This window comes from Trachemys scripta, chromosome 12 (genome assembly GCF_013100865.1).
Source record: "Trachemys scripta elegans isolate TJP31775 chromosome 12, CAS_Tse_1.0, whole genome shotgun sequence".
NCBI lineage: Eukaryota > Metazoa > Chordata > Testudines > Emydidae > Trachemys > Trachemys scripta.
Genome location: NC_048309.1, coordinates 3,660,912 through 3,685,513, shown reverse-complemented (window position 1 = coordinate 3,685,513; position 24,602 = coordinate 3,660,912). Strand labels below are relative to the sequence as shown.

General features: G+C 48.4%; 2 protein-coding genes and 1 long non-coding RNA gene across 3 annotated transcripts in view; 2 read left to right on the top strand and 1 right to left on the bottom strand.

Moving 5' to 3' along the window:
• Nucleotides 1-18,059, top strand: part of STMN3 (stathmin 3) — a 33,411-nt gene extending 15,352 nt beyond the window's left edge. The window contains exons 2-5 of the mRNA XM_034786860.1: nt 8,286-8,381; nt 9,305-9,480; nt 10,585-10,776; nt 11,818-18,059. Coding sequence (XP_034642751.1) covers nt 8,286-8,381; nt 9,305-9,480; nt 10,585-10,776; nt 11,818-11,877 — 524 coding nt within the window. The 3' untranslated portion in view covers nt 11,878-18,059. The remainder of the gene's footprint in view (nt 1-8,285; nt 8,382-9,304; nt 9,481-10,584; nt 10,777-11,817) is intronic.
• Nucleotides 17,039-22,669, bottom strand: LOC117885601. The gene is made up of 3 exons (XR_004647798.1): nt 22,571-22,669; nt 20,287-20,421; nt 17,039-18,851 (listed from the first exon to the last, which is right to left on the bottom strand). It is a non-coding gene; the product is annotated as an uncharacterized LOC117885601 (long non-coding RNA).
• GMEB2 (glucocorticoid modulatory element binding protein 2) overlaps nt 22,335-24,602 on the top strand; it is a 38,454-nt gene continuing 36,186 nt past the window's right edge. The window contains exon 1 of the mRNA XM_034786858.1: nt 22,335-22,527. The gene's annotated coding sequence lies outside the window, so the exon portion shown is untranslated. The remainder of the gene's footprint in view (nt 22,528-24,602) is intronic.

Genomic DNA, 24,602 nt, shown 5'->3' with positions numbered 1-24,602 from the left:
TTAGCATTGATATTATATATGTGTACAAATTAAGGCAAGATAGCTTCCAGCCCTTCACTTTAAATGCTTTTATAGATTTAAGGATCAGAAAGCCAATAACCGACTCAGAGAGGAGAAAATGCACACACACAAATTGCAGTTCCTTTGTTGTGTTGCATTATCTATACCAGGGATGGGCAACCTTTGGTCTGCGGCCCGCCAGGGTGAGCACCCTGGTGGGCCGGGCCAGTTTGTTTACCTGTTGCGTCCGCAGGTTCAGCTGATTGCAGCTCTCACTGGCCGCAGTTCGCCGCTCGAGGCCAATGGGGGCTGCAATCAGCTGAACCTGCGGACGCAACAGGTAAACAAACTGGCCCGGCCCACCAGGGTGCTCACCCTGGCGGGCCGCAGACCAAAGGTTGCCCATCCCTGGTATAGATAATGCAACACAACAAAGGAACTGCAATTTGTGTGTGTGCATTTTCTCCTCTCTGAGTCGGTTATTGGCTTTCTGATCCTTAAATCTATAAAAGCATTTAAAGTGAAGGGCTGGAAGCTATCTTGCCTTAATTTGTACACATATATAATATCAATGCTAATTCAGCTGACCTTGTCACCTTCAAAACCTAATGGAAGCTGGACAATACAAATGGGTGACTAAGTAGAGAGCTCCATCTGCTTCTAACACAATCCTGTGTGCATGCTTGTTATACAGTACCCTGAATAGCAAACTGTCAAATGTAGATGCAGTAGGCGTGTCCAAAAATATATATATGTGCCCATTATACCCACAAAACCTCACGTTTATATGCTCAAAAGGAGGATTTGTACATGCAAATAAATAGGTGCACAATTGCCGTCCCAATTTGCATGCAGCTATATCAAAATGTGAGGTTTAGTAACTCCATGATGCTAGCATTTAGAATTGTTGGTCTTTTGGTCCCCTGGGAATTGTAAACAGGTTCTTTCTGAAGAGATGTGAATTAGAAATATTCCTGCTTTGGGAGGCCTTGGCCTTGCCTTTATGGACATGCTATTCTTTATTCTTAGAGGAATAAAAGTACAACTCCCCGTAGTGTGGATGCAATTATATCAATATAAAGGTTCCATAAGGGAATAGGAATAAGCTATCCTAGAATAAGGCACCAAAGCTGCATCCCCAGTAGGGCCTGAACTGATTAACTATTTTGGTAGAATCTCACAGCCCTAACCAGAATAGTTAAATCCATACAAAACCTGTGTGTAGACCAGGCCTACGAGAAGGAAAAGAGAACAGAAAGAGGAGTGAAAGAAATCAGAGAACTGTTCAGTAAAATGCACAAACAGAGCTTCCATCCCAGTTCTGAGCCCTGGTAAGTGTCTGGTTTGTACCAAGAAGGAGGTTGGTGTGAATATGTCTGGCCTCTGTACAGGAGATATTTCACGCCCTTGCTCTATAGAAAGACAGCCCTGTAACACCGGTTTAAACTGCTCTTAGTGGAAATGTGGATGGTAATACCATTTTGGATGCTGAACAAGAGTATGTGTGTGTTTGCTGACAAAGAGTGTTACTATGGGTAAGAGGGCTTGGAGCAGACCCCACAACCCTTCCAGCCCTGAAACAGCCTCATTCACTCCTCTCCATGTTTCAGAAATCACTCTAATTCTGGGTTTGCCAGGGGCTCCTCTGCATTGGGCATGACCTAGATTGCCTGGATGGTGCTGTTCTATATGCATACCTAACGTCTGCACAATTAGCACGTGTGAATGTTTAGGCACACGCTGTATACAGATTCTCTTCAGAAATCTTGGGGTCAGATCTCCAGGTTTAGATGAGTTCTGCTTGCTGCAGGACTTGTGGGGAATGCGGAGAAGCCACCTATTCATTCTCCTGACCTGAGGCTGACTGGGGGCTGAATCAGCCCTGGTTTAACTTAAAGCAGCTCCAGCTTTGGACACGCCATCTCCTGTTCCCCTCAGCCCACCCCAGAATGTGAGTGGGAGGAGGAGGAACAGTAAGTGGCATAAAACCCTAACTCATATTGGAGGAATCCCCAGCTGCCCTATTGGTGCAGCGAGCTTCTCAGTCTCCTTTGCACTTCCAGAATAGCACAACGGGGATAGCACCAGGGATCTGGATCTGGCTATCTGTGCGTGGTGCCTCTCCTAACCTATCTGTGCTAGTTGGCTGCTTCCTAGGTCTGTCTGGGAGCTGCTGGAGTGCAGTGGGGAGGGAATCTGTCAGAAAATGACACAGCGCTTTGTGAAATTTCCCCATCTCCTGGCAAGATGACTAAACCCTTCTGCTGCTCGTCCCCTCTTTCTAGTATCTTGCAAGTGCTAGCTTGCTGTGACTGGTAACCAGCAGGCCATTACATGAGTCTTATTTTAAAATCCAAGCCTCAGTGTGTCTGTAACTGTCCAGGCTTGCTGCTATTTCAGGTATTAGGCAGGCAAAACAGCCACGTGTTCATTCACTTGACTGAGAATCTGGGCTCCTGAAAATGGAATTTAAACAAGAACCCAATTTTAGACTTCAGGTGTTTCTAATCCCATTGAAAAGCTGGGGAAGGATGGCCAGTGTGAGTCACTGCTCTGGGCCTCCTGCACTTTGTAGAGACAGAAGAGAGTCTAAGGAATGGCAAGGAGGGGGCTATGGGCTGCCCCACTCCAAGCAGTCCAGGACTTTACACTGAGGCCATTTTAAATTCCAAAGAGCATTGGAATCATTAGACAGTCTCATTTGGATGTGGCTTACTTATGTTGCCTTAAGCTCCCCTTTCTCCCTGCCCTGTTAACGAGCAGTCAGCATGTGGTACCCTTACCCACCTGAGGTCTTTTCACCTCAGGGCTGTCAGAACTCTCTGAAAGCAATTGTTCCAGCCTCTGGGACTAATAGCTGGGAGGCCAGGGTTGGCCAGTTTGCAGAAGGGAGAGCAGGGAAGGAAACTCCAAATGGAATGGGTCCAGCTGCTGAAAGGGAGAGGCTGTATCCTGCAAGAGTCTGAAGAGAGACCAGGAAATTGGCTTTGTGGAGACAGAGTAAAGCTCAGGTAACCAAACACCAGGCAATGAGAGTTAAAGGTTTGTTTGGATCCCGATGCATTCATCGCCTCATCAAGAGATGAAGCGCTGTGTGCGCTATGCCGGTTAGAACATGGGGGCTGGAAATCAGGACTCCTTCGTTCTATTTGTAGCTCCGGGATGGGAGTGTGACCTAGTGGTTAGAGAAGAGGACTGGGAGTCAGGACTCTTCTGTTGTTCTATCCCTACCTTTGTGTGACCTTGGGCAAGTCACTTACTGTTGCTATGTCTCCTTTTCAAACTTCTGGAGAATGGGGATAGTCCTGCGCAACCCCAAAGTGAGGCTCCGTTACTGTTTGTAAAGGGCCTTGGGTGGAAGGCTGTAGAGAGGAGAAGAGTATCGTTCTGACAGCCTGGAAGCCACATAGTGGACTTTGAACATCCCCTCTAGGTCACAAGTGATTATTTCTGACCCACCTATTGGTTCCAGTGACAGTCCCAGCTTCTGCCGTACTGGGCTGAACCGATCCAGGTTTGCCCTCTTTTTGGGGTTCAGTTAAAAGCTGTAGGTGTAGGGAAACCAGTTGTGTGCATGCATTCCCGTTCTTGTCTCATTCAGAGGGTGGCCAGCCATAGCCGTGGGGTGGTGCTGAATGGACAGCTCCACTTTCCAATCACGCCTATCCCACTAAGCTCTTTTGCCTCCTCCACCAGGCAGATTTGAGTAACTAAACGAGGCTAGGTCTACGCTGGGGTGTGATTCCCAGCCCACATACAGTCGGGGCAGCTCGATGAGACCTACCGCAAGTATACATAGTAGTATAGCCACGGTAGCAGAAGCATGGCTTAGCCAAGGCGGGTTTCTGCTCGGCACAGCTAACCTGCCACTGCCCATGGGAGCACAGCTACACTCCGACTTATACGCAGCCAGGCCTCATCAGGCTAGTACAAGTATGCGTATGCGAGCTGGGACTCGCGCCCCCTAGCGCATTGTATAGGTACAACCTTAGCGCATATTGATTTGGTACCCATATAGCAAGGAGGAAATGCCTCTAAGACCAGAGGGATTTTCACCACTTCCCCTTTCTCATCCCATTGTTTTCTCCACACTGCTTTGCTGCAAGGTATTATTCCAGCAGAAGAGCTTGACTTGTGCTTTGTTTAGTAGCACAGGTCATAGCTCCTCCGATTTCCCCCCCCTGTGGCTCCCCCCACACACATACACACTTGCTGAGCCCTCCAGAGCGCAGAGCCTCCTGCTCCCCTCCCCCGACCGGTGCGTCTGGATTCTGTTAATTGCATCTGGTAGCTGGCGCCGGGACGGAGCTGCAGACTCTCAAGTGCCAGGAGATGTTCACACGCCGCTTTCCCAGCTCATTAGGCGGTTGGCAGCAGCTCGACTGACCAACGTCCTTTTGTCCTCTGGCTCCTTTTCATTGTCATTGACAGAAAGGGCCGATTTGCAGAAGGGAGTGGGGAAGGAAAGCTCCAAATGGAATGGGTGCAGCTGGTGAACACTGGGTCAGAACTGCTGAAAGGAAGAAGCTGTATCTTGCAAGAGTCTGAAGGGAAACCAGGAAACTGGCTCTGTGGAGACAGAGTAAAGCTTAGATAACCAAACACAAGGCAATGAGAGTTACCAGCCAGTGGAATCAGTGTGCCATGCCCCAGGGCTCTCAGTTTAATTCCTCTCTATCACATGCAGCTCCTGAAGTAGATGTCAAAGTAAAGGCCTCATGGTCTGGTTTGTTTCTGTTACGGTCATAAGTTCTTTTACCAGAGCCGAGTGGGTGCTCCTTTTGGGTTCATTGGCAGCACCAAGGTATAACAGCCACACCATGGCAATACTGTGACACTGAATGGCTGTTGAAACAGTATGCCCTGGAATGGTTTGAAACCTACTTTCAATAAAATATTCAAACATGTATGTCCAAATTACACCATCGCATCTGCCAGCAAAAGTCCACAGGTCTCAGTGTCTAGCCAGACCCTTAAAATCACAAGAAACTGACCCACCTTTCCTAAGCCCCATGTAAAATCCTTGCTCAGTCTGCCAGAAAGGGTGAGGTAGACTTTCTCCGAAAGGAAGAGATGGGAAAGGCCAAAGATTTAACAGTGCCTGGACCCCCTGCAATCGTAAGAGACTGACACACTTGATCCCCCTGGAAGATCCTTGCTCAATCTGCCAGAAAACGGAGGAAAAGATCCCTGCCAAAATGCTCAGGGGAAAATTTCTTCCCAGTCCTAGTTTCTGGAGGAGCATGCTAAGCCTGCACATTAGAGCAACAAGACACTATGCCTGCATCTTCAGGGGACAGAAAATCCAAAATGTCCATGGAGAAAGAGCCAAATCCTCTGTTCTCCCCAGCTACAGAGAGCCCAGATTGACCAAAAGACAAGGTGTACCTTGAAAGAACAAGCTTCCTTTGCAGGAAAGGGCAAATTGAAATAAGAACTTACCCGCTATATATATTTTTTCTTTCAGGCACATACTATCTCTCCTGGTGTCACCTGCTAGCCATGTGCTGTTCCAGTTGCACAGCCTGTAGGAAATAGAACAGCTCCTCAGCTCAGTGGTGTCCCATGAAGCACTCTCGGGTGGTTCTCAAAGCTGCCTCTGTCATAATGGGGAAGCATCCATCAGTCGCCAAGCAGTGATGCTGCTGGCACTAACCCAGCATAGGGGTCTCATAGGATTTCCAAACGCTTTTTTGATTAGCTAAATTAAAACAACCACCACCTGCCCCTCTCTGCCCCTTGCATTGCTGCAGCAAGTTGGGCTTTTCTGGGGTAAATTGAAGCACGATCAGCCTTGTGTTGGGTATTAGAACTGGAAGGGCTTGTAGAGTGACCAGGCGGCGGTCGGGTAGCAAAGGCAGAGCTGCAGCCAGGGAAACGAGGTAAACAACACAAGTACAAAAGAACCACATGGCACTGAGGTGAGAGTATGTTCCTCTCATATCCTTACTACTGTCCTATAGCTGTCACCTTTCCCAACACTTGTTGCCAGGGGGAAGATGCGGGATCAAGGCGGGAGGCTGGGAAGTGAGGTGTCCATGAAGGGACGTGGTAAACAGCGTGACAGTGTTGGAAAATGAGTGCCTTAGCTCTGCAGCTCCTCTAAAACCTCTCCCAGGCAGATCTCTTCCTACCCTACAAGGTTACACAGCTGACTCAGCAAAGTGAAGGGAACGTCGTACTTTGTAGAGGCCTGAAGTGTGCGTCAGCAGTGGCCTTCCCGTTAGCCCTACAGAGAGCGGCCAGTTCATCACTGCTGACTCCCTGAGGTGGTTGTGGCTGCTTTGTACCCTGCATACAAGCAAGGTGGGAGTAGCCCACTGCTGGGGAGACCAGAGGCTGGAGCACGCTGGGCCTGATGGCAGGACCCTAGGCACAGCCACTCCTGGGGAGAAGCTTTGGGCTGGGGTTTGTATAATTCTCCTTTTTGTTAATAAAATCCAACCCCAGAAGGCTGTGACTTTTTGGCTTCCAACAACTAGCGTGTTCTTTGTCTGCATCTGAGTGGGGCCTCCATCAGTCTCCATATTCTTCCCACCACGCCCCTGATGCTTTGACCATTGTATTAGCAGCGGAGTCTAGTGGGCGGGGGAGGGGCTATGAGTCGAGATTCCCAGGTTCTGCCCTTCACTGTGCCACTGACTGGCTGTCAAACCTTTAGGCAAGTGCTATATTTCAGTTTCTCCAGCTGTAAAATGGAGAGAATACTTCCTCATCTGGCCAGGGTTAATTAACTCTAATTGGGGGAAAGGGCACGTAGAAGTATTAAGTACTGTTTGTTATATTTTGCACTGAGTCATCCGGTTCACTCCAAGAGCTCATCTCTGTACAGGGGAGGAAAGGGTTAAGCTCAGAAAACGTGGGTGCCTGCAGCCTGTGCTGGGAAAGCAGACTCTCTGCAGACTGGGCATGTTTTCTTCTGATGAGGGCAGCAGCTGAGTGTGCTCATTGCCACGGGGGACTGCTGCAGCTGCAACCTTCTGTCGCAACAATGGCCCACGCTAGCAGCAGCCCTGGGCGGAGCCAGAAAGGATCCTGTATCCCAACCTCGCGCTCAGACAATTGTGAGGAGGGAGAAACAGGCAGGTTTTACCATCATTGCAGACCAGTAGCAACCTTCCCTGAAAGGGGCGTGGGGTTCCTAGGATGATTTAAATCCTCTCTAATCTACTGCTGAGATAAAGGACCGGAGCAGCTGCAATAGAGATGCTGCCGCATTGGAAAGTCAGAGGTGCAGGGATCTCCACTGTGTGCCTGCCACCCTCCTGGGCTCTTGGCTTCACAGTGTGCTGAATCAGCGTTCTTTTGTTGTGAGTCAGCGCCTCCGGCCGGAGTCCCTTTCCCTGGGACTGTCATGACCCATGTGACAGGTGGACCTGCCGCAAAGATGGAGAGTGGCAGCATGGGGGTTCAGTGGACAACTCTTATCTTGGAAAACTTAGGGTCATTGACAATCCTGCTTATCCCAGCTAGAAGGTCAGAGGCCCAGTAGTACCCCTTGGTGTGGTGAGTTTGTTACCCAGTTAACCCATGGCAACCCCCTTTACATCATCAAATTACCACCCAGGCAACCCTTAGCATCACTCAGTCTCTGTCGCCCTGAGTCCAGAGCTCTGTCCCTGGGACACAGGTTTGTGTTCAGTTTCATTCACCCTGCAAGCTATAATTAAAAGCCATTTACATGCATCTTGGGTCCAGTGCTCAGTAGCGCTTCATGGACCCAAATTTACCTTGGTTCCCCACAAACCTGGCCTTATCTCTTCTTTTCATTGTAAATTACTGATTGACATCAGAAATGCAGGATCATAAAATGGAGGGACCCTCTCTACAGGCTGCAGGGTTTGCCCCACCAAGGGTCAAGTACCTTTTATAGGCACTGATCGGCGATGTTTCAGGGGTGCTTTTTAAATGTCATTCTTACTGAGTTTGGAACTGCTTAGGGGAGGTATCCCGGCAGCCTTCACTGTGTAGTTATTTATAAATGCTGAAATTCACCAGCTCCCAACCTGCTTTTCTTGCAGTTGGGGGGAAGATTTCTCCTGGGTGATTCAGACCTGCAGAGATGGTAAAACACCTTTAAGGCATCTGCCTGTGTAGCTTACTGTCCCGTCAGCGGATGTGGGAGACACTTGTACAGTATCTCAGCATCTGGCTATTTGGAAAGGCCTTCAGAGAGCCCAATTGCCACAAATGGGTCTCTGTGTATCCTTCTGCTTCCTTCCCCCTGAGAGAGACATGAGATTGCCAGTAGACCTCTCCACTCATTGCTGTTTCTTTCTTTTCAGCCTACAAGGAGAAAATGAAGGAGCTGTCTTTGCTCTCACTGATCTGCTCCTGTTTCCACACTCAGCCGCACCCCAATACCATCTACCAGTATGGAGGTAAATGACATACACGCAGAATCGCTTGTAGATCCAATCTGCAGGCAGCTTCTGTAAACTTGGAGGACTTCAATACATTAGGCTGGGTCCCTGACTCGGGGGAGAGACCATTTTCATGTCCTGACCCAAGTTTTCTGTATTACTAGAGCATGGTATTTTGGTCCACTTCCTTAGAATAGTTTATTAACATGTGACCCACATACCCACAAAGAAACTGTATGACTATTACCAAACAGCACCATTACATATCCTGGGATATGATTCTTGATGTTATCAGCAGTACGGCCTTTCTGTGGCTGCCATCAGCTATGCTGTACGTATTCTATGGCTGTAAGATTAATTGCATTAGCTACACACCACACTTCTTTATGCAGTTCCTGTGAAAAGCCCCTGAATGGGCAGAGAGAAAGATGCTGCTGCTGGGTCTTTCAGATAGAATGTAAGACAAGGTATTGACCTCCTGTGGTCACCAAAGGCCTCGTGGTTCTTTTCATAAGAGCAGGGAAGTTAATTCTGGTGTCCTGGCCAAATTCCAATATGGGTAATTCCATTCTGCCTCCCCAAATTCCCCCTGCAGGTTCAGCTGAACCCCCGAATCCCCTTCACTTTCTGACCCCTACTGCCTGCTGTTGCTCTGCATCGTACCATTTGACAATGATGCTCCTACTTCTAGGCTGTATAGTGTCATTGTCCCTTTTACCAGCAATAAATGATTGACTTCAAATTCTCACCTCTCTGAAACCCTCCAGCAGAGACTCAAGTGACAATACACCCCATTTAGAAGCATAGCATCACAACCAGGTCTCACTGGGTGATCACAGCTTCAGGGCTTGACTTAGCAGCTTCTTCAAGGTGCCTTTATCAAATTAGCCATTTCGTGAGTGTCCCATAGTCCATCAAGTGCTTCTGTTCTTCTCTCATAGACATGGAGGTGAAACAGCTGGACAAAAGGGCATCTGGCCAGAGCTTTGAAGTGATCCTGAAGTCCCCTTCGGACTTGTCCCCTGAGAGTCCAGTCCTCTCTTCTCCCCCTAAGAAGAAGGACCTGTCCCTGGAGGAGCTGCAGAAGAGGCTGGAGGCTGCAGAGGAGAGGAGGAAGGTAACAGGATATTCCAGGGAAATGCTAACTCATATGACCAATCATGTTTTAACCAAGCCCCCCAAGTGACCCCAATTCATAATTGGGAGCAGAAAAACTGATACAGTGCTGGGGGTGAACAACACCATTGATTTTACGTAGGAGCCATATCTTGTGATTGGTAATAGTGCTGTGTTTTACACTCTTGTTCAACCCCCAGTTGTTAGGTTTGATGTAGGAACCACTGGATGAAATCCTCTAGCCTGAGTTATGCAGGAGGTTAGAATGGATGATCACATTGGTCCCTTCTGGCCTTAAAATCTCTGGATCTATGGAATCCTGTGGTCCTCTGGTTTAGATTTTCATGTAGTATTATATGTGTGACCCTATGCTGCTGCAGAATGAAAATCTCTACCACTAGCTCTCTCTATAGGAGATATAAATATAAGCCACACATCCAATAAAAGCTTAGAATCAGTGCCTTTTGCACCATGTCATTGCTTTTTAGCAGCTGGCAATGCTATTTCTGCACTTCATTTATGAGCATAATTTAAAGTCTTAATGGACAAAAATATTGGAAAATTAGAGAAACTATAAAGAGAGGGAAACCACGACACTACAACAACTTGTGGGTAAGAGCAGAAGAAGAGTCGGTTTAATGTATGGGGCAGATTTCCAGAGGAGTCGCAAATTGCACCAACAGTGTTGCTCACACAGCAAAGATAGACTTTTGGATGTTTAACATCTACCTGCCTGAAATGCAGGTGCAAATGTAGAGGTTTGAAAATGTGTTCCATGTGATCTAGAAAGGATTTGTGGGGTGGGGAGAACATGGTCACAGTATCTAAATATCATCTAATGGATGGAGGGGGGTAGCCACATGAATGCAAGATGGTTGGACAGAAAGCAATGGTCAAAACCTTAAGAGGGGCAGATAAGTTTAGAGTAAATATTGAGAGCAAATCCTATAACAGAGCTGCCAGGTTTTGAACAGACACCCAAAGGAGGTGGTTGTGGCACATCCAGGAAGACATTCCAGATCAGATCAGGGAAGCATCTTTGAGACAAGGGACATGAAGAGTACCTTTCGCACACACACACCCCTGATCTGTTGGCTTCCCACAGACCCAGGAGGCCCAAGTGCTGAAGCAGCTGGCGGAGAAGCGGGAGCACGAACGGGAGGTGCTGCACAAGGCCCTGGAGGAGAACAATAACTTCAGCCGGCTGGCTGAGGAGAAGCTCAACTACAAGATGGAGCTGAGCAAGGAAATCCGCGAAGCTCACCTAGCTGCCTTGAGGGAGCGACTGCGTGAGAAGGCAAGTGCTAGATTCCCATGTCCAGGCACACCTAGAGAATGGGCAGGGCCAGGACGCCTGCCTATATTATAGTGGCTACTGGTACCAAAGCCTTTGCCTAGCATCTGTAGCCTGGTCTGCTGACCTCAAACACAGCTGGGATGATCACCACGAGAGCAGAGCTCTGGATACAATCTGCATCTTCTGCACCACCATTTTCCTAGGTTAGCTTGTGCAACTCTCCCTCCTCAAGATGTCCAATGTGCTCTCCCCACCCCTTCCCTCTGGAGCCCTGTTCCCCCGTTTTCTTCTCTCTCTCTCTCGCTGCCTCATACCGTCTTGTTCTGGTTTTTGGAGTGGGGTGGGACTCTGTACTTCGCTGTGTGAAAGTGAGTACTGAGGTTTGGGCTCTTTCTTGCCACATCTGACCTCTCCTCCCTCAGAACAGGTACTAAGAGAGTTCTTCAGCAGTAGCTCAGGATGCCATGAGATGGAGGAGTCGTGCACCTGAGATCAATGTAGCAGGCCCAGGCTCCCTCACCTCCGGTCTAATGGCAGAGAATGTTACCTTATCTTCTGCTGGCCCTTGCTTGGGAGCCCAAAGGCAGCAGTGAACTCAGGCCTCCTCTGCTGCACTGTGGTGTGATAACTGCTCATCTCTGGGGCCAGAGGTTACAACCTCTTCTGGTCTCAGTGGGGGCGGGACATCAGTTGTGTGGGGCTCCTTCTATGAGACAGCTGCAGCAGGCTCTGAACACTGGTACTGAAGACCCATTCACAGAACATTCATGTGATGTGCCTGGTCTTTTGAGCCCTGTATAGGAATGGGCTAAAATTACCCTAGGTGTAAGTCTAGTGGCGTCAGTGGAATTACACCAACTATGAAATGTTCTAGTGCATTTATTTGATGGTGCCAGGCCCCTGAGGAAGAGGAGATGCACAGATGCACGCACAAAACCAGAAACTGTTAAATTGTAGATGAAACTGAGGGGAGATGGGAAACAGCCTTGGGTTTGCCCTGTGCAGCCTGCAGATGCTGTAACACTTTCCATGTCTTTGCAGGAACTGCATGCAGCTGAGGTTCGCAGGAACAAGGAACAGCGGGAGGAGATCTCTGGATAAAGGGCTTTTCTACACATCTAGCACCTGGTTCCTGATAACTAACAAACCAACCAACCAACCCAACACATTTGATTTTGTTTGTCTAGATGCAACATTTGGTTCCCCATTTCCCCCCACCCTCTGGTGTTCGTTCCCCAGCTACACGCTTCTCTCTCTCTCCATCCTTAACTGTTCAGTACTTGTGGGGGATCACAGGCCATAGGTTACCTCTAAGCATAATAGCAGCTAGTTCATATGAAGTATAGAATCAGTCAATAACCAATCAATCAGCTTCTCTTTGGGATTTTGTTCTTTTTAAAAAATCTTTCTTAAACAGATGTAAAGAATTCAGATACTAATAAATTCAACCAGCAGTGTCATGGAGATATGGATTTCCTATCCGGAGCTTATACTACGCTTGGCATTTGCTCTGAGCTAGGTATCAGTGTCAAGACAATGGGCAGTAAATAGTGAGGATTTCTTCCTTGTGAGGGAGTGGTTAATGGATCCATTGTTTCCCAGCAGATGGAGAAGGGGACCAGATGGCTCAAGGAATTGGTTGTGTCATGCAGAGCCTTTCACCTTGGGTCACTGGTTTGAAGCCAGCCCAGGTAGGTAGTGACTTAGTCATTACTTTCTGATGGTGCTTTGGTAGCCCATGTGAAATTAGCTGGGGGTCTCAGAGCCTAGTGGACAGGTGCCCATATCACAAAAAATACCATCAACACAGGCATTAGTGGCTATCTTAGCTGGCCACAGGTTGAATAAGCCTGTAGGCTGAACTACCCTCTCAGTTGCAGAGGCAGGACTGGGGCACACTGGCCAAGCAGGGTCGGGGAAGCCTGCACTGTTACTGCCTGTGTTGAACCTGATTCTGTGGATAATTGAGGCAGCTCGGTTTCCAGGCCTGTCAATCTGATACTTTTCACAAACAATAACATTTCACTTCAATTAGTAAATCAGTAAACTAGAACGTGTATGTGATTGCGAATCAGCCCACAGGCCTTTAGAGAAACTCTAATTTGGGAGAATTATTGTTCCGTCTTCCCGAAGATGGACGTGACTTTCAATACCATTACAGGAGAGACATTTGGACCAAAGATCACAGAATGAACCAGAGAGCTCTGGCTCTCCGGCCTCACAGCGTAGCAAAGGACACGCTGATCTCTGCAATGGTATTTCCCAAAGAGCAGCTTTGGAAAAGATGGTGGGGGGACACTGCCAAGGAGAGGGCAGAAGGGGTTAGGAGATGTTTGTGTGCCTGCTTCTGGTGTAGTCATGGCGGTAGAAATGTAAGGTCATTGTTTACAGAGATGGCTGCTGTAAAAGCAGATGATGAGCCAAACTGTAAGGGGTCTGCCATTCCATCTCTGAGGTCAATAGAGTTGCAGGCACTTAACGCCAGATCTGAATTTGACTTGATACATCAACTGGTGTTTTTATGTCTGGCTAAAGTGCAAGACGGCATCAACGTAAACTCAGTGAAGACGTGTGATAGGGTGTTTGTGCAGGGTTCGGCTTGCCCAAGAGCATTCCCTTGTGGGAGGGTTTTGTGGAGGAGAACATGGCAGCTCCTTTTTCCTTTTGGAACATAGAGCAGCAAAGATTCCTTCCTTCCACCTTCCAACGTTTGCAGTGTACTGGTACATTTCTTCCAGACCAGTGCAGTGTTTCCAGGGAAAGGGAGGAGAAGCAGGAATATAGGCACAGATACAGGAAGAACCATGGACTCAAATTCATCCTCACTGTGTCACAAACTTCCCCTCTCCCAATGGCCATAATGGATTCTGTTTCAGAACCCAGGATGAACTAACAGGCCATCAAGGGGAACAGGAGGTTACTTACTAGTAACTGGTGTCCTTTGCACACATTGTCTTCAAAAAGCCACTCTATAGGTGAGGCACACTACTCTGGTGCGCCTCTGCGGAGGCAATGTCACCAAGGAGAACAACTCGTGCAAACAACTGTATGCTCTGGGGCACAGTGGGTGAAAGACATGTATATACTGCTTCCTTTTACTGTACATAGCGTGGTTCCTGGCAGGCGCTGAGGGGTGCCACCAACCAGAGTTGGGATAAGCAGGGCTGGAATGTCATCTAGCACAAAGGTGGGGTCAAGACGCCAAAGCAGATAGAGGTTTCATATTTGGTATAAAGTTCCCCTCGCACCCCCTACCCCCCAACAAATATTTGCTGACTCAGTTCTGAAGGTGCAGGTTTTCCATCTCCAAAGAGCTGGCAGAGTGTAAGGAATCCGCCATGCCCCAAACCAGATGGGTGGCAACTGGTCACAAAAACCCAGTAGTGTGGGGAAGAAGTGGCAGCTGCTGCTGGAAATACGGCTGCTAGCCTCTCCCTAATCTACCCGAGAATAAATTCTCCTTTTAACTAGAGAAGATCCCTCTATGGCCACAACATGTTTATGGATATTAGGGGAAAGCTCTGCTCCAAAAGGGAAGGGCTAGCTTAGCCCCAAACCCCTCGGCCAGGGTCAGAGAAAGGCCAGGACTGTTATTTGGCCCCAGTAGCATCCAGGGACAGGAAGCATGTTAGGGGCAGGGTGGGGAAAAGGAAAGGAACTGAGGGTTGAATTTCTTAACAGTAGCTAATGATCAGTTTATAAGTAGCAGTTGTCTTAGATAAGCATCTGTGTACACTGCGGAATCATCGCCAGAATCATCTCATCCATATAGTGACAATAAATTTTAAAAAGTTAATGAATAAATAAATAAAATGTTTGTGTGTAAGAAATGGTTGAAACTGTCAAATGTCCGTGTCTCACACCGGTGGGAGCTGAGAAGGTGTCTGCAAGATATTAACCCTGTCCTACTCTCTGTAGTGCTGAGTGTTTGCTTGGTGTGTAATTCTGACCTGAGGCTTGTTGTAAATACTGTTTTTAGTACTATGACGATGATGATTATTATTATTATCAGAAATGTTGTACTCATGAGCACGAGATTAAACCAAACGAGAAACAACCATTTCCACTTTGATTACCCACTGGGCTCAAAAGAATTTGGAGGCAGGGCCAGGTGAGGGCAGGATGCCTGGGGCCATGGGATCCAGGCCCAGAGAGAGCAGTCCATTGGAGAGGCAAGTGGCTGCACGGTTCATAGCTGTTTGCTGCCTGCAGAGGTGGCTGGGCTGCCGCAGGTGGAAGGTAAATCAGGGACTCGGGAGTAGGAGGCAGACCAAGAGTCCTTCAGCCAGGGTGGGTGGGAACTGGGAGAATCCATTCCAGGAGTGGGGCAGAAGGAGGGTCAGGAGAAAAATTCTAGTAAAGGCGGGGTGATGTTTCAAACACAGCCCTAAAATGTAATGGAACCGGGCCCAATTGAGTGTTAATTCAACCCTGCCTCTGGGGAGGTAGTCCAGTCTATTTCCTGTAACCATGGAACAAGACTGAGGGAACGGATGGTTGTATGTATGATGCAGAAGAAAGTGGGTAGCTGCAGACTGTGCTTTGTTGGGGGCATTCCTTCCCTTATCCTGTACAGTCACTGGGTCTAAATGTTTGCCTCTGCTTGTATCTTCCGTCTCAGACTTTCATGGTGAAGCTCCCAGTTTAAGATCGCCTTCACACAGTTACAGGCCAATTTTGATCTCAGGTGAAGACTTATTCTTGCAATAGCTTGCCTGACAAACACTCAAATTGGTGATACACACAAAACCTGGCCAGAGAGGAGCCTGGGATATAGAGCTTGTGCAGACAGGAGAGCTGGGAACTTCATTTTCTTCACCTTAACATCTTCAGTGCTGTGAGGTACAGTGGACATGTCAGGAAAATGCATTAGTGCAGGATAAACTGATGCATCAGGCAGAGAAACAGGGATGTGTCAGGTAGAGGTTTGCATCAGTAATGTCAGGGAAAGGTTTGTTACATCTGATGGAATATGTCATGTTAGGGAAAAATGCTTGTCTGGTGTGCCCAGGTGAATCAGGTATAACATGGAGCTGTGTCTGCCCCATGCAACTGAATGTGTCAGGGAAATGAGTTTGTCCAGTGCCACTGGCTGTATCAGGGAAATGTGTTTGATTTCTGTGCCTCTGGAATGGAATTCCTGTTGCTTGGAGGGCCATCCCACTAACACTGCAGATGAAATGTTTGCATAGTCCAGACTGCAGCGGAGAGGTTAATGACAGGTGCAAGACACATGCCTGAACTAACACTGTGCCTGACAGCATCAGACATCGCTTTGATCTTCAGTTCACAAATCCGTATCAGCTCACAATTTCATTCCTGTTGAGTTCCCAGAATTGCTAACAAATAGTTTGTGCCTGAATAGGGGTTTCTTACCCCCCCATTAACTCCCTTCTATTTCCATCACACTTCATTTTTCTTGTGGCTCTTCAGCCATTCCCTCACGTTGCCATCTTCAGGTGTATTCCATGGCATGCAATTTACAAATTCCTGGGGCACCGTTTCTTATGACTGGGCTCAAGCTCCTTCCGTGGCCTTCTAGGGTATATCTACTTGGCTGGAGCCTAGGCTCTGGGACCTTCCCTCCCCACAGGGTCCCAGAACCCACATTTCAGTTCAAGCCTGAATGTCGACACTAGTTTTATAGCCCCAGAGCCTGAGCCCAGAAGGCAAAGTCAGTTGACACAGGCCAACTGCATGTGTTTTATTGCCGTGCAGCCATACCCGTAGACACTCATTGATGGGAATTTCTAACTAGACTTGCTGTTAGTGGCCACTTGTCAGAGCGTATCTACTTGCGTAACCGCTTATCTACTTTGGGCCACATTCTCTTTAGGTGTAACTTCAATGAAGTCAATATTTACACCAGCAGAGCACTTAGCCTAGTGTGTATTCCAGGTGTAACAGAAAGAACTGTGGTGGCAAAAGACCACCAGTGTGTATACACATTTCAAATTCCTAGCTCCCTCCTTGTTCTCTTGGGCAAATTAAGGACTCCTACCCTGTGCAGGAAAAGGAAGATGAACCTGGTGTCACAAGCATCTTGGTGATTAGCAATTCTGGGGTAAGAACTAGAACAGTCTGGCTCACGTTCCAAATATTAGACCTTCCATTTGCTTTATTAAGTGTTCGGATTTGGCTTTAAAGGGATTCTCTCAATGCTGTATGGCCCATAAACTGACAATGGAGTGCTACTCGTTCATGGCTATTTTGGAAGTTCTCACTCCATGCTTTTGTTGTGTTGTCAAACAAACCTTGCTGCAGTCAGAGTGTGGGAGTTACCCCAAATGCTAGCCTTTTAGTGCCACTCGCAATTCAGACAATTGCATGCATGTTACAATAGGGATCAGAGCTGTGACACAGCTCCTGTAAAATGTACATTTCAGGTTTTTTCTCTTGCAAGGACCAGTGAGACTCTCTACCCCTGGTTCTGTTTAACTTTGTCGTCTCACGTAATTTGTTTCATTCCATTAAGCAGCATTACTGTCTTTGCGCACTTGCGGTGGTGACGTGTGTGTATTCACATACGGTGTGCACGCACAGATATGCGCATGTGTATACACTCTATATGCATATGCCCACATATCACCCTATCAAACTTGAAACAAGAGTCAGGGAATGGCTGTTTATGGTGCTATAGAGACTTATCGCGAACCATGCGAGGGATGGGATGACATGACATATTAGGACCAATAAACTCCATCTCTGTACAGGTGTCTAAGTAATGTAGATAAGGGGCACAGACCAACATTTAGGTTTCTATAATCCAGAGCCTACTGGGGGATGAGGGGATAACCGACTTCATTGGAAGCTGGAGGGATGTGTTATCTGAACACAGGAATTGCAGCCCGGAATGCCTGAATTCTTATCCTGGCTGCCTTGGGCAAGTCATTTGGGGTAAGTCTACACTGCAAAAAAAAAAAAAAGGCCTGCACTAGCAGGCTCAGAGCTCGGATCAACTGACTTGGGCCAGCGCTACACGGCTAAAAATAAAGTAGACATTCCTGCTCAGTCTGAAAACCCAGCCCCCTTGCTGGGTTTCCGAGCCTGAGCCCGTCCAAGCAGGCATGTCTGCAGTGCTACTTTTCGCCCCATAAGCCCACATCAATTGACCCCGGGCGCCGAGGCTTGCTGCCGCAGATTTTCTTGCAGGGTAGAGATGCTCTCCACCTCTCTGTGTCTCTCAGTTCCCTCATCTGTAACATGGGGATAATAATACTTCCCTACCTCACAGGGGTGTTGAGAGGATTAACAAGTTAATGTCTGCACAGCACTTTGAAGACGGAAAGCACTCTGCAAGTGCTGAGTATGACTATTACATCATCGGCCACCTCCTTGGAAAGACAAAAATTAAACAATGGGCCCATTCAGTTCCCCAGGGCTGCCCTCTTGTTCTCTCTGGAGCCAGTTTGGGTTTGAATGTCATTGGCCTTGTGCAGGATTCACTCCTCATGACCCAGTGCGTGCTAGCTTTGTTCTTCCCAAATAGACAGCTCAATAAGATACTGTAAATGGTGTTATGAACAGACTTTCCATCACTGTAACGGAGCCTGGTCTGGTTCCTTTAGGTCTACCACGTGCATTTAATTGTCAACTTGAGGTTGTTGTTGTGCAAAAGAAGTGATTATGAAAAACTAAAAGAAATAAACTTGGTATGAAACCACATGCCTCCATTTCTCTTAATACACCCAATTTGTTTTAATCTTCCAAGGCTTCTGTTCTTGTTGGGAAAATAATTTGGCAGAATATAAAACTGGCTCAAGGATAAAGTATGGAATCTAGGTTTTTGTTGAACTAAATAGTAATTATTGCCCATCCTTAAAGACATCTCAGAGATCTGTAATTTAACTACATTTCTCCAGGAAAAAAAAACTAACTAATGAAACACTTCAATGCAGATAACACCATTATTTTCCCTTATCCTTGGGGAAATGAAGAGTTCAAAGCCCTTTCATGAGGACAGAGGGATCAAAGACTCAGCAGTCAGTTGTCCAGAAAAAGGGTTAACATTCTGGGAAACCTACAAACATCTTTTAGCGCTGACCCTTACTCAGCTCAGCAGAAGTAGCTTTTACCTAAAAAAAAAAAAAATAATTTTTTTTTAAATGCAACCTCATTCCAAAACATTGCACTTTATATTTGCTCAAATCTCCTTGGAAAGGCACCTCCATCCTGGGCTACAAGGGAAGGCCTCATGTCACTGGGCGCCTATTAATTTCAACAGTATTTGAAGGTCAATGTCTTACAAGGACAGGCTCTACTAGAACATCCAGGAAGCCCAGTAAACCAGCTCCTGACCCCGAAGTCACAGGCAATGGAATATGCACGGTCATGGGGGGGGAAATACTGGTCTTTTAAACCTAGTGAGTTACCTGCACTTAAGACCATATGCAGGGAAGGGCATGGAGGACATCTAGAGAGAAGAAACAGGAGCCGCAGCTGAGATTTTTCAAAGTGGCCCAGGGGATTTCTCCATTTAAATGGAAGATGTTTGGCTAAATTCCCTGTATGCTCTGGACATTTCACCTCTCATTGGATGAGATTTTCGCTAATTTGGCAAATGGCCAATGTCACAATCCTACCCCTTTGTATGGAATCATCTATTAAAATGGATAGCCATCTAGACTGCAAAAGCTTTTAATGATCCTATCAAAACTAGCACAACTGTGGCCGAATTCAAGCAACATAATTTGGTAGGTGAGAAACTGAAATGAAAGGAAGACATGGGGTGGCGATGTTATAAGAAATAAGGGACTCCATTTCCTAATGGAGAAGTCTTCCATGGGACCAATATAGGAAGGACAATGAAAATAGCCATGAACCAATTACTGTGTCAACATTTATGCACCAAGTCCTGAAGAGCCTGAGGCCCCAGGACATCCTCTGCATGTGCGCACGAAGCCTGCAGAAGGTGGGATTCTACCTTTACAGCACAATCCTCCTGTTTTTGAAAATAATCTATGTCCTTACTGGGGGGATAGCGCTGCCTCTGTTTTGCTATATGCTCCCCAATATACCACTGATCCTGCCCCAGGAATTCTTATAAAAAAAAAATCACAGGAAGTTAAAACTAGATCCCATCCCCAGGAGCATAGGCATGGCACTTAGACGTCACAAAAGACAGTTAATCTAGATAGGCCTAAAGAAAACTAAGTAACCCCATTCTCCTTGGTTTCTCCTACAGCTGGTCACGGAGGGCCAGATTCTTCCTTGTGTCATCCTCACAGCCCCATGAAGCCTTTCCCGTTCAGTCAGGCACATCTGCCCCGTTCCCACGTGTCCCTGCACCCTCCATCCCCATGTATCCCTGAACCCTCCTCCCCCTGTCCCCATGTGGCCTTGCAGCCCCTCTCCCATTCAGCTGCTGGCTCACTGCGGTCACCCCGCTAGCCCCTGCCCCAGTCTGTCCCCACCACTTACCCTTCTGAACCGCAGTCTGTGACCCCCCCCCCAGCAGCCCTGTGTGCCCCACTGTCTCTCCCCCTCCCCAATATCCCCATCCCTCCTAACCTGGCTCCACGGGCAGGGCGCCGTGATGAACGCAGTCAGCTGCTGCCTGTTACTGCTGGTCACTGTCTGTTCCAGCGCACAGTGCCCTCTGGTGGGCAAAAGGGAGAACTGCAGCACTGAGGCAGCATGCATTTTCTGTGCAGAAAACAATTCCACACTGGATATTAATTCTGCGGGTGTGCAGTGGTGCAGAATTCCCCCAGCAGTATACCATCTCCGGCTCAGTAGGAGACTCCATCCCATCCTAGTGAACACTGACCTGGCCTCAGTAACTCATGCCTTAGTCACCTCCTGGATGGACTACAACAGTGCAATACACCTGTGCATGAAGCCATCAGCCCTTAGGAAACCCCAACACAAAGAAAGCTGCAGCATCACCCCTCAACAACACAGGCTACAGTGATCACATCAAACCTGTTCTCTACACTACCTCCCCTAAGAGCCCTAGTCAGATGTCATTAATGTGATCAGCTGGCCAGTATTTAACCAGCCTGGCCATTTTTTTATGGATTTGCCAGTTGCCATAAAAATAACTTAATCTGCCAGTTTTTTTTTTTTACATGGGTCTAAAGATTTGCATTATTCTCAGAATACAATGGAATATCTAATATTAAAAGTTTCTATGTCCAGTTAAAGATGCTGCAGTGTTCCTACTTCCACAGTTTAAGCGATAACAGACCAAAATGGTGAGCAGACAGCTGCTGTATTTTCAACAAACATGCAAGCGCACTGCATGTGTGTGAGAGAGGGTTTGAGACACTATTAGTGGCTATTGAAGGGGGACATTGCAGAGTTGTCTTGTGGTGGTTTTGGGGGTTTTTTTGCGCATTTCAAAGGTGATAACACTACACCTGACCTGATCTTCAAGAGACTGGATGCTAAGATACCTAACTGATTGCCCGATGCTCAGGTACTGATGACAGCACCACTTCTCAAGAGTCAGGCCAGGCATGAGGGAGCTGTCGTTCACATGGATAAAGCTCATCTGTGCTGTCGAGAGAACTTTCTCAGGGTCCAATCAAAGGTTGTGGAACAAACGTCACAAGATCCAAGAACCATCTTAGGCATCATCACTTTCTGTTCCAAGTGCAAGATGCACTTTTTTTTTAACCTTGCCTTCAATATATACACATGTAGCAGAGCAGACAACCAAACAAAACAAAACAAATCATCAGAAAGAAAAAAAAGAAAAGGAAGGAAGAACCACACGTGACAAACATTAGTCACTTTGTTTGATGCACTGCTGGAAAGTGCTTCAGATACTATGCTGAAAGGGGCGGTATAAGAACCTGAATTAAATGTAATATTTTAAATTGTATTGGACTAGTGAGGTTTGTGTATTATTTTAACTATCAGTGCAGCACTATGAGTGCATTAGCAGGGATGCTTTATACTAAAAATAAATATATATATTACACCACCACCAGGAACTAGATGCCCACTAATTCTCCCTCATTGCAAGCTCTAGTGGTAAGGCCCAAGTGTGAGGCCGTTTGGGGCACTTTAATATTACATCGGCACGAGCACCGTATTTCAAGCACCACCAGCCCTAAACAGAATGCATGCACAGGTGCAAAGCATGGAGAGCGGCCAAGCTGAAGGCAAGCACAAAGGAAATGCACGTGCACATACAGCACGCTTGCACAAATCGAACCCAGGCAGATTAGCACTTCAATGCCAGGGCCATATAAACGCTTAATACGAACGGGAAAGGGGGGGAGGGGAGAGAAGGGCCAGCACACAACCCGAACGTGCACCAGCCACCAACGCAGGTAGGGACCCCGCGCACGGAATGCAGCACAACGCCCATTGCCCTGGGAGCATGCACAGGCAGGTGGCCCCATGCACGAGCCCGCCGCAGCAGCTGCTGCTGCTGGAGGAGCAGAGAGGCGGGCGCGCGCGCTCCCCCGCTGCGCACAGAGAGGGCAGAGCGGGAAGCGCGCGCGCACGGGGCCCGCTCCCCCTGCCGCGCCCTCACGGCGCGCGCCAGCGTCCCAGCCCAGCAGCCAGCTCCCCCCAGCCGTCCTGTCGCGCAGGCGCGCTAGGCCAGGCCGGCACCTATTTCACAGCCCGGCCGGCTCCGCCGCCCCCGCTAAATAAGTCCCAGCAGCGCTGCCTTGCCCCCGCGTGCGCCTGCGCGGGGCAGAGCGGCGCGCGCCGGAGCCCGGCTCCCCCCTTCTCCCACCCGCCGCCTAACAAGGAGCCGGAGCCTGCGCGGGGCAGCGGGAGCCCGAGCCTGAGGTAAGAGCCGGGCCCGGCGCCGCCGCTGGGCCTCCGCACGCACCGTCCGGCCAGCGGGTCCCTGCGGAGCGTCAGGACGTTACGGCAGCGGCAGGGAGACGGCGGCAGCGCCCGGCCGCCCCGCTCTCCCCCCCCCCGCCCGGCGCAGCCAGCGTGAGCGCGCCCCCGCCCCCCCGCCCGGCGTTGCCAGCGTGAGCGCGCCCCCGCCTCCACCTTTCCCTCCCCTCCCCCTCCCCGCCCGCGCGGGCCCCCGGGGGCCCCCCGCAGGCGGGGGGGGGGAACGCGGGCGCGGCCGGCGCGTGGCGGGGGGGGGGAGGCTTCCTCGCAGCTCGCGCGGGGGTTGCACGCGCCGCCTGTGGAAATGCCCCCCGTGGGGCAGCGCGCGCGGTGTCCGGCTCCCCGGGCATTGCCTGCAGCCGAGCCGCGCGCGCGCCTTCGCGGGCACGGGAACCCCCGGCGTGGCGTGTAGCGTCTGCCCCACCCTGCCTCCAGATATCACCCCCCCCCGCCCCCTGCTCCGGGGATTGAATGCGGCGCCTGCCCCACCCTGCTGCTAGCTGTGCACTCCCCTCCCCGGGCGCGGAGCGGATTGTCCGCACCACCGTGCGTCCCTGTGTGCTTCTGCTCCCCCTAGGCACTGCAGGCAGGATTGGTCCCTTCTGCGAGCAGTGCGGGCACTCGCCGCACCCACGCCTTGCCGGCAGACCCGCCTGTGAATAGTGCCTGCAGTATGTACACCCTTTTCCTCTGGACAGTGCCTACACAATGTTCATACCCCCCTTCCCTCCCTTACAATACACCCCTTCTGGGTGTTGCATCTAGTGTCTTCTTACACTATCCTACACCACCCTCTCTGGGTGTTATGTGCAATATTTGCACCGCACCCCCATTTAAATTCTCTCCTCCTCAGGGCATTCTATGAGATGCACCCCGTAACCTTTCATGGCAACCAGCCCCTGTTACTTTGCATGCATTGTGCCATCATTGCAATTGCAAACACGCCCTTGAGCCCTGTATAGAGTGTGTACGTAAGATGTGCACCACCTTGTAGTCAAAAATACCTCAGACATTCCGTGGAAGCCCTTTTTTCTCTCACACACCTGCTAGCATTATTGTAGTCTCCATACCCATATACCTCTCAAGATCCAAGATCTCCCCTGCCATTGTATGCAATATGTTCACCTTGTGCAGGTTGTGCCCTCCCCCTCCCTGCCTTAAGCTCAAGTACCCCCCCCCCAAAACAGGGTTACTGCAACTCCTTGAGTTCTCTGTTACACAGTTGACCTAGTATCTGAGGCAAGTCCTCCTGGTTACTGTGACGCTCTGGTGTTGAACACTGCCATGACATGGAATATCTGGTATCATGAAAAGCACAGATACATAATTAAATATTAAAATTAATTTGTTGATTCTGTAATAATTACATTAATCTAAAATTTAGTGTTTCAATTTGTTTCCAAGCATTTTATGTTGCTGTGTACCTTCTGATTTGATGCAGAACTCAGGGCTGGATACTCTTCAGAAATGGGTTGAGGATGGAACCCGTTAGCAGTTCCAAAATAAGCAGTTTTATGCCTGTTTCCAGAGAATGCAATTTGTGTTGGGGATGGGAGGGGAGGTTTCTACCTGTCCTTCTGGCTGTTTGAAGTCAGGTCCAAGGAATTTTAATCTTTCCGCATATCTGGGTTTCTTAAAACATAGCGTCTTTTCTTTGTCCCTCTTTTCATCCATGTGGTCAGGCAGACAGCTGCAGTGATAGTGGATTTAACTAGGGCTGTCAAGCAATTAAAAAAATTAATCGCATGATTAATCGCACTGTTAATAATAGAATGCTATTTATATAAATATTTTGGGATGTTTTGCACATTTTTAAATATATTGATTTCAATTACAACACTGAATACAAAGTATACAGTGCTCACTTTTATATTTATTTTTTATTGTAAGTATTTGGACTGTAAAAATAAAATAAATAGTATTTTTCAATTCACTTAATACAAGTACTGTAGTGCAATCTCTTTATCACGAGCGTTAAACTTACAAATGTAGAATTGTATACAAAAGATAACTGCACT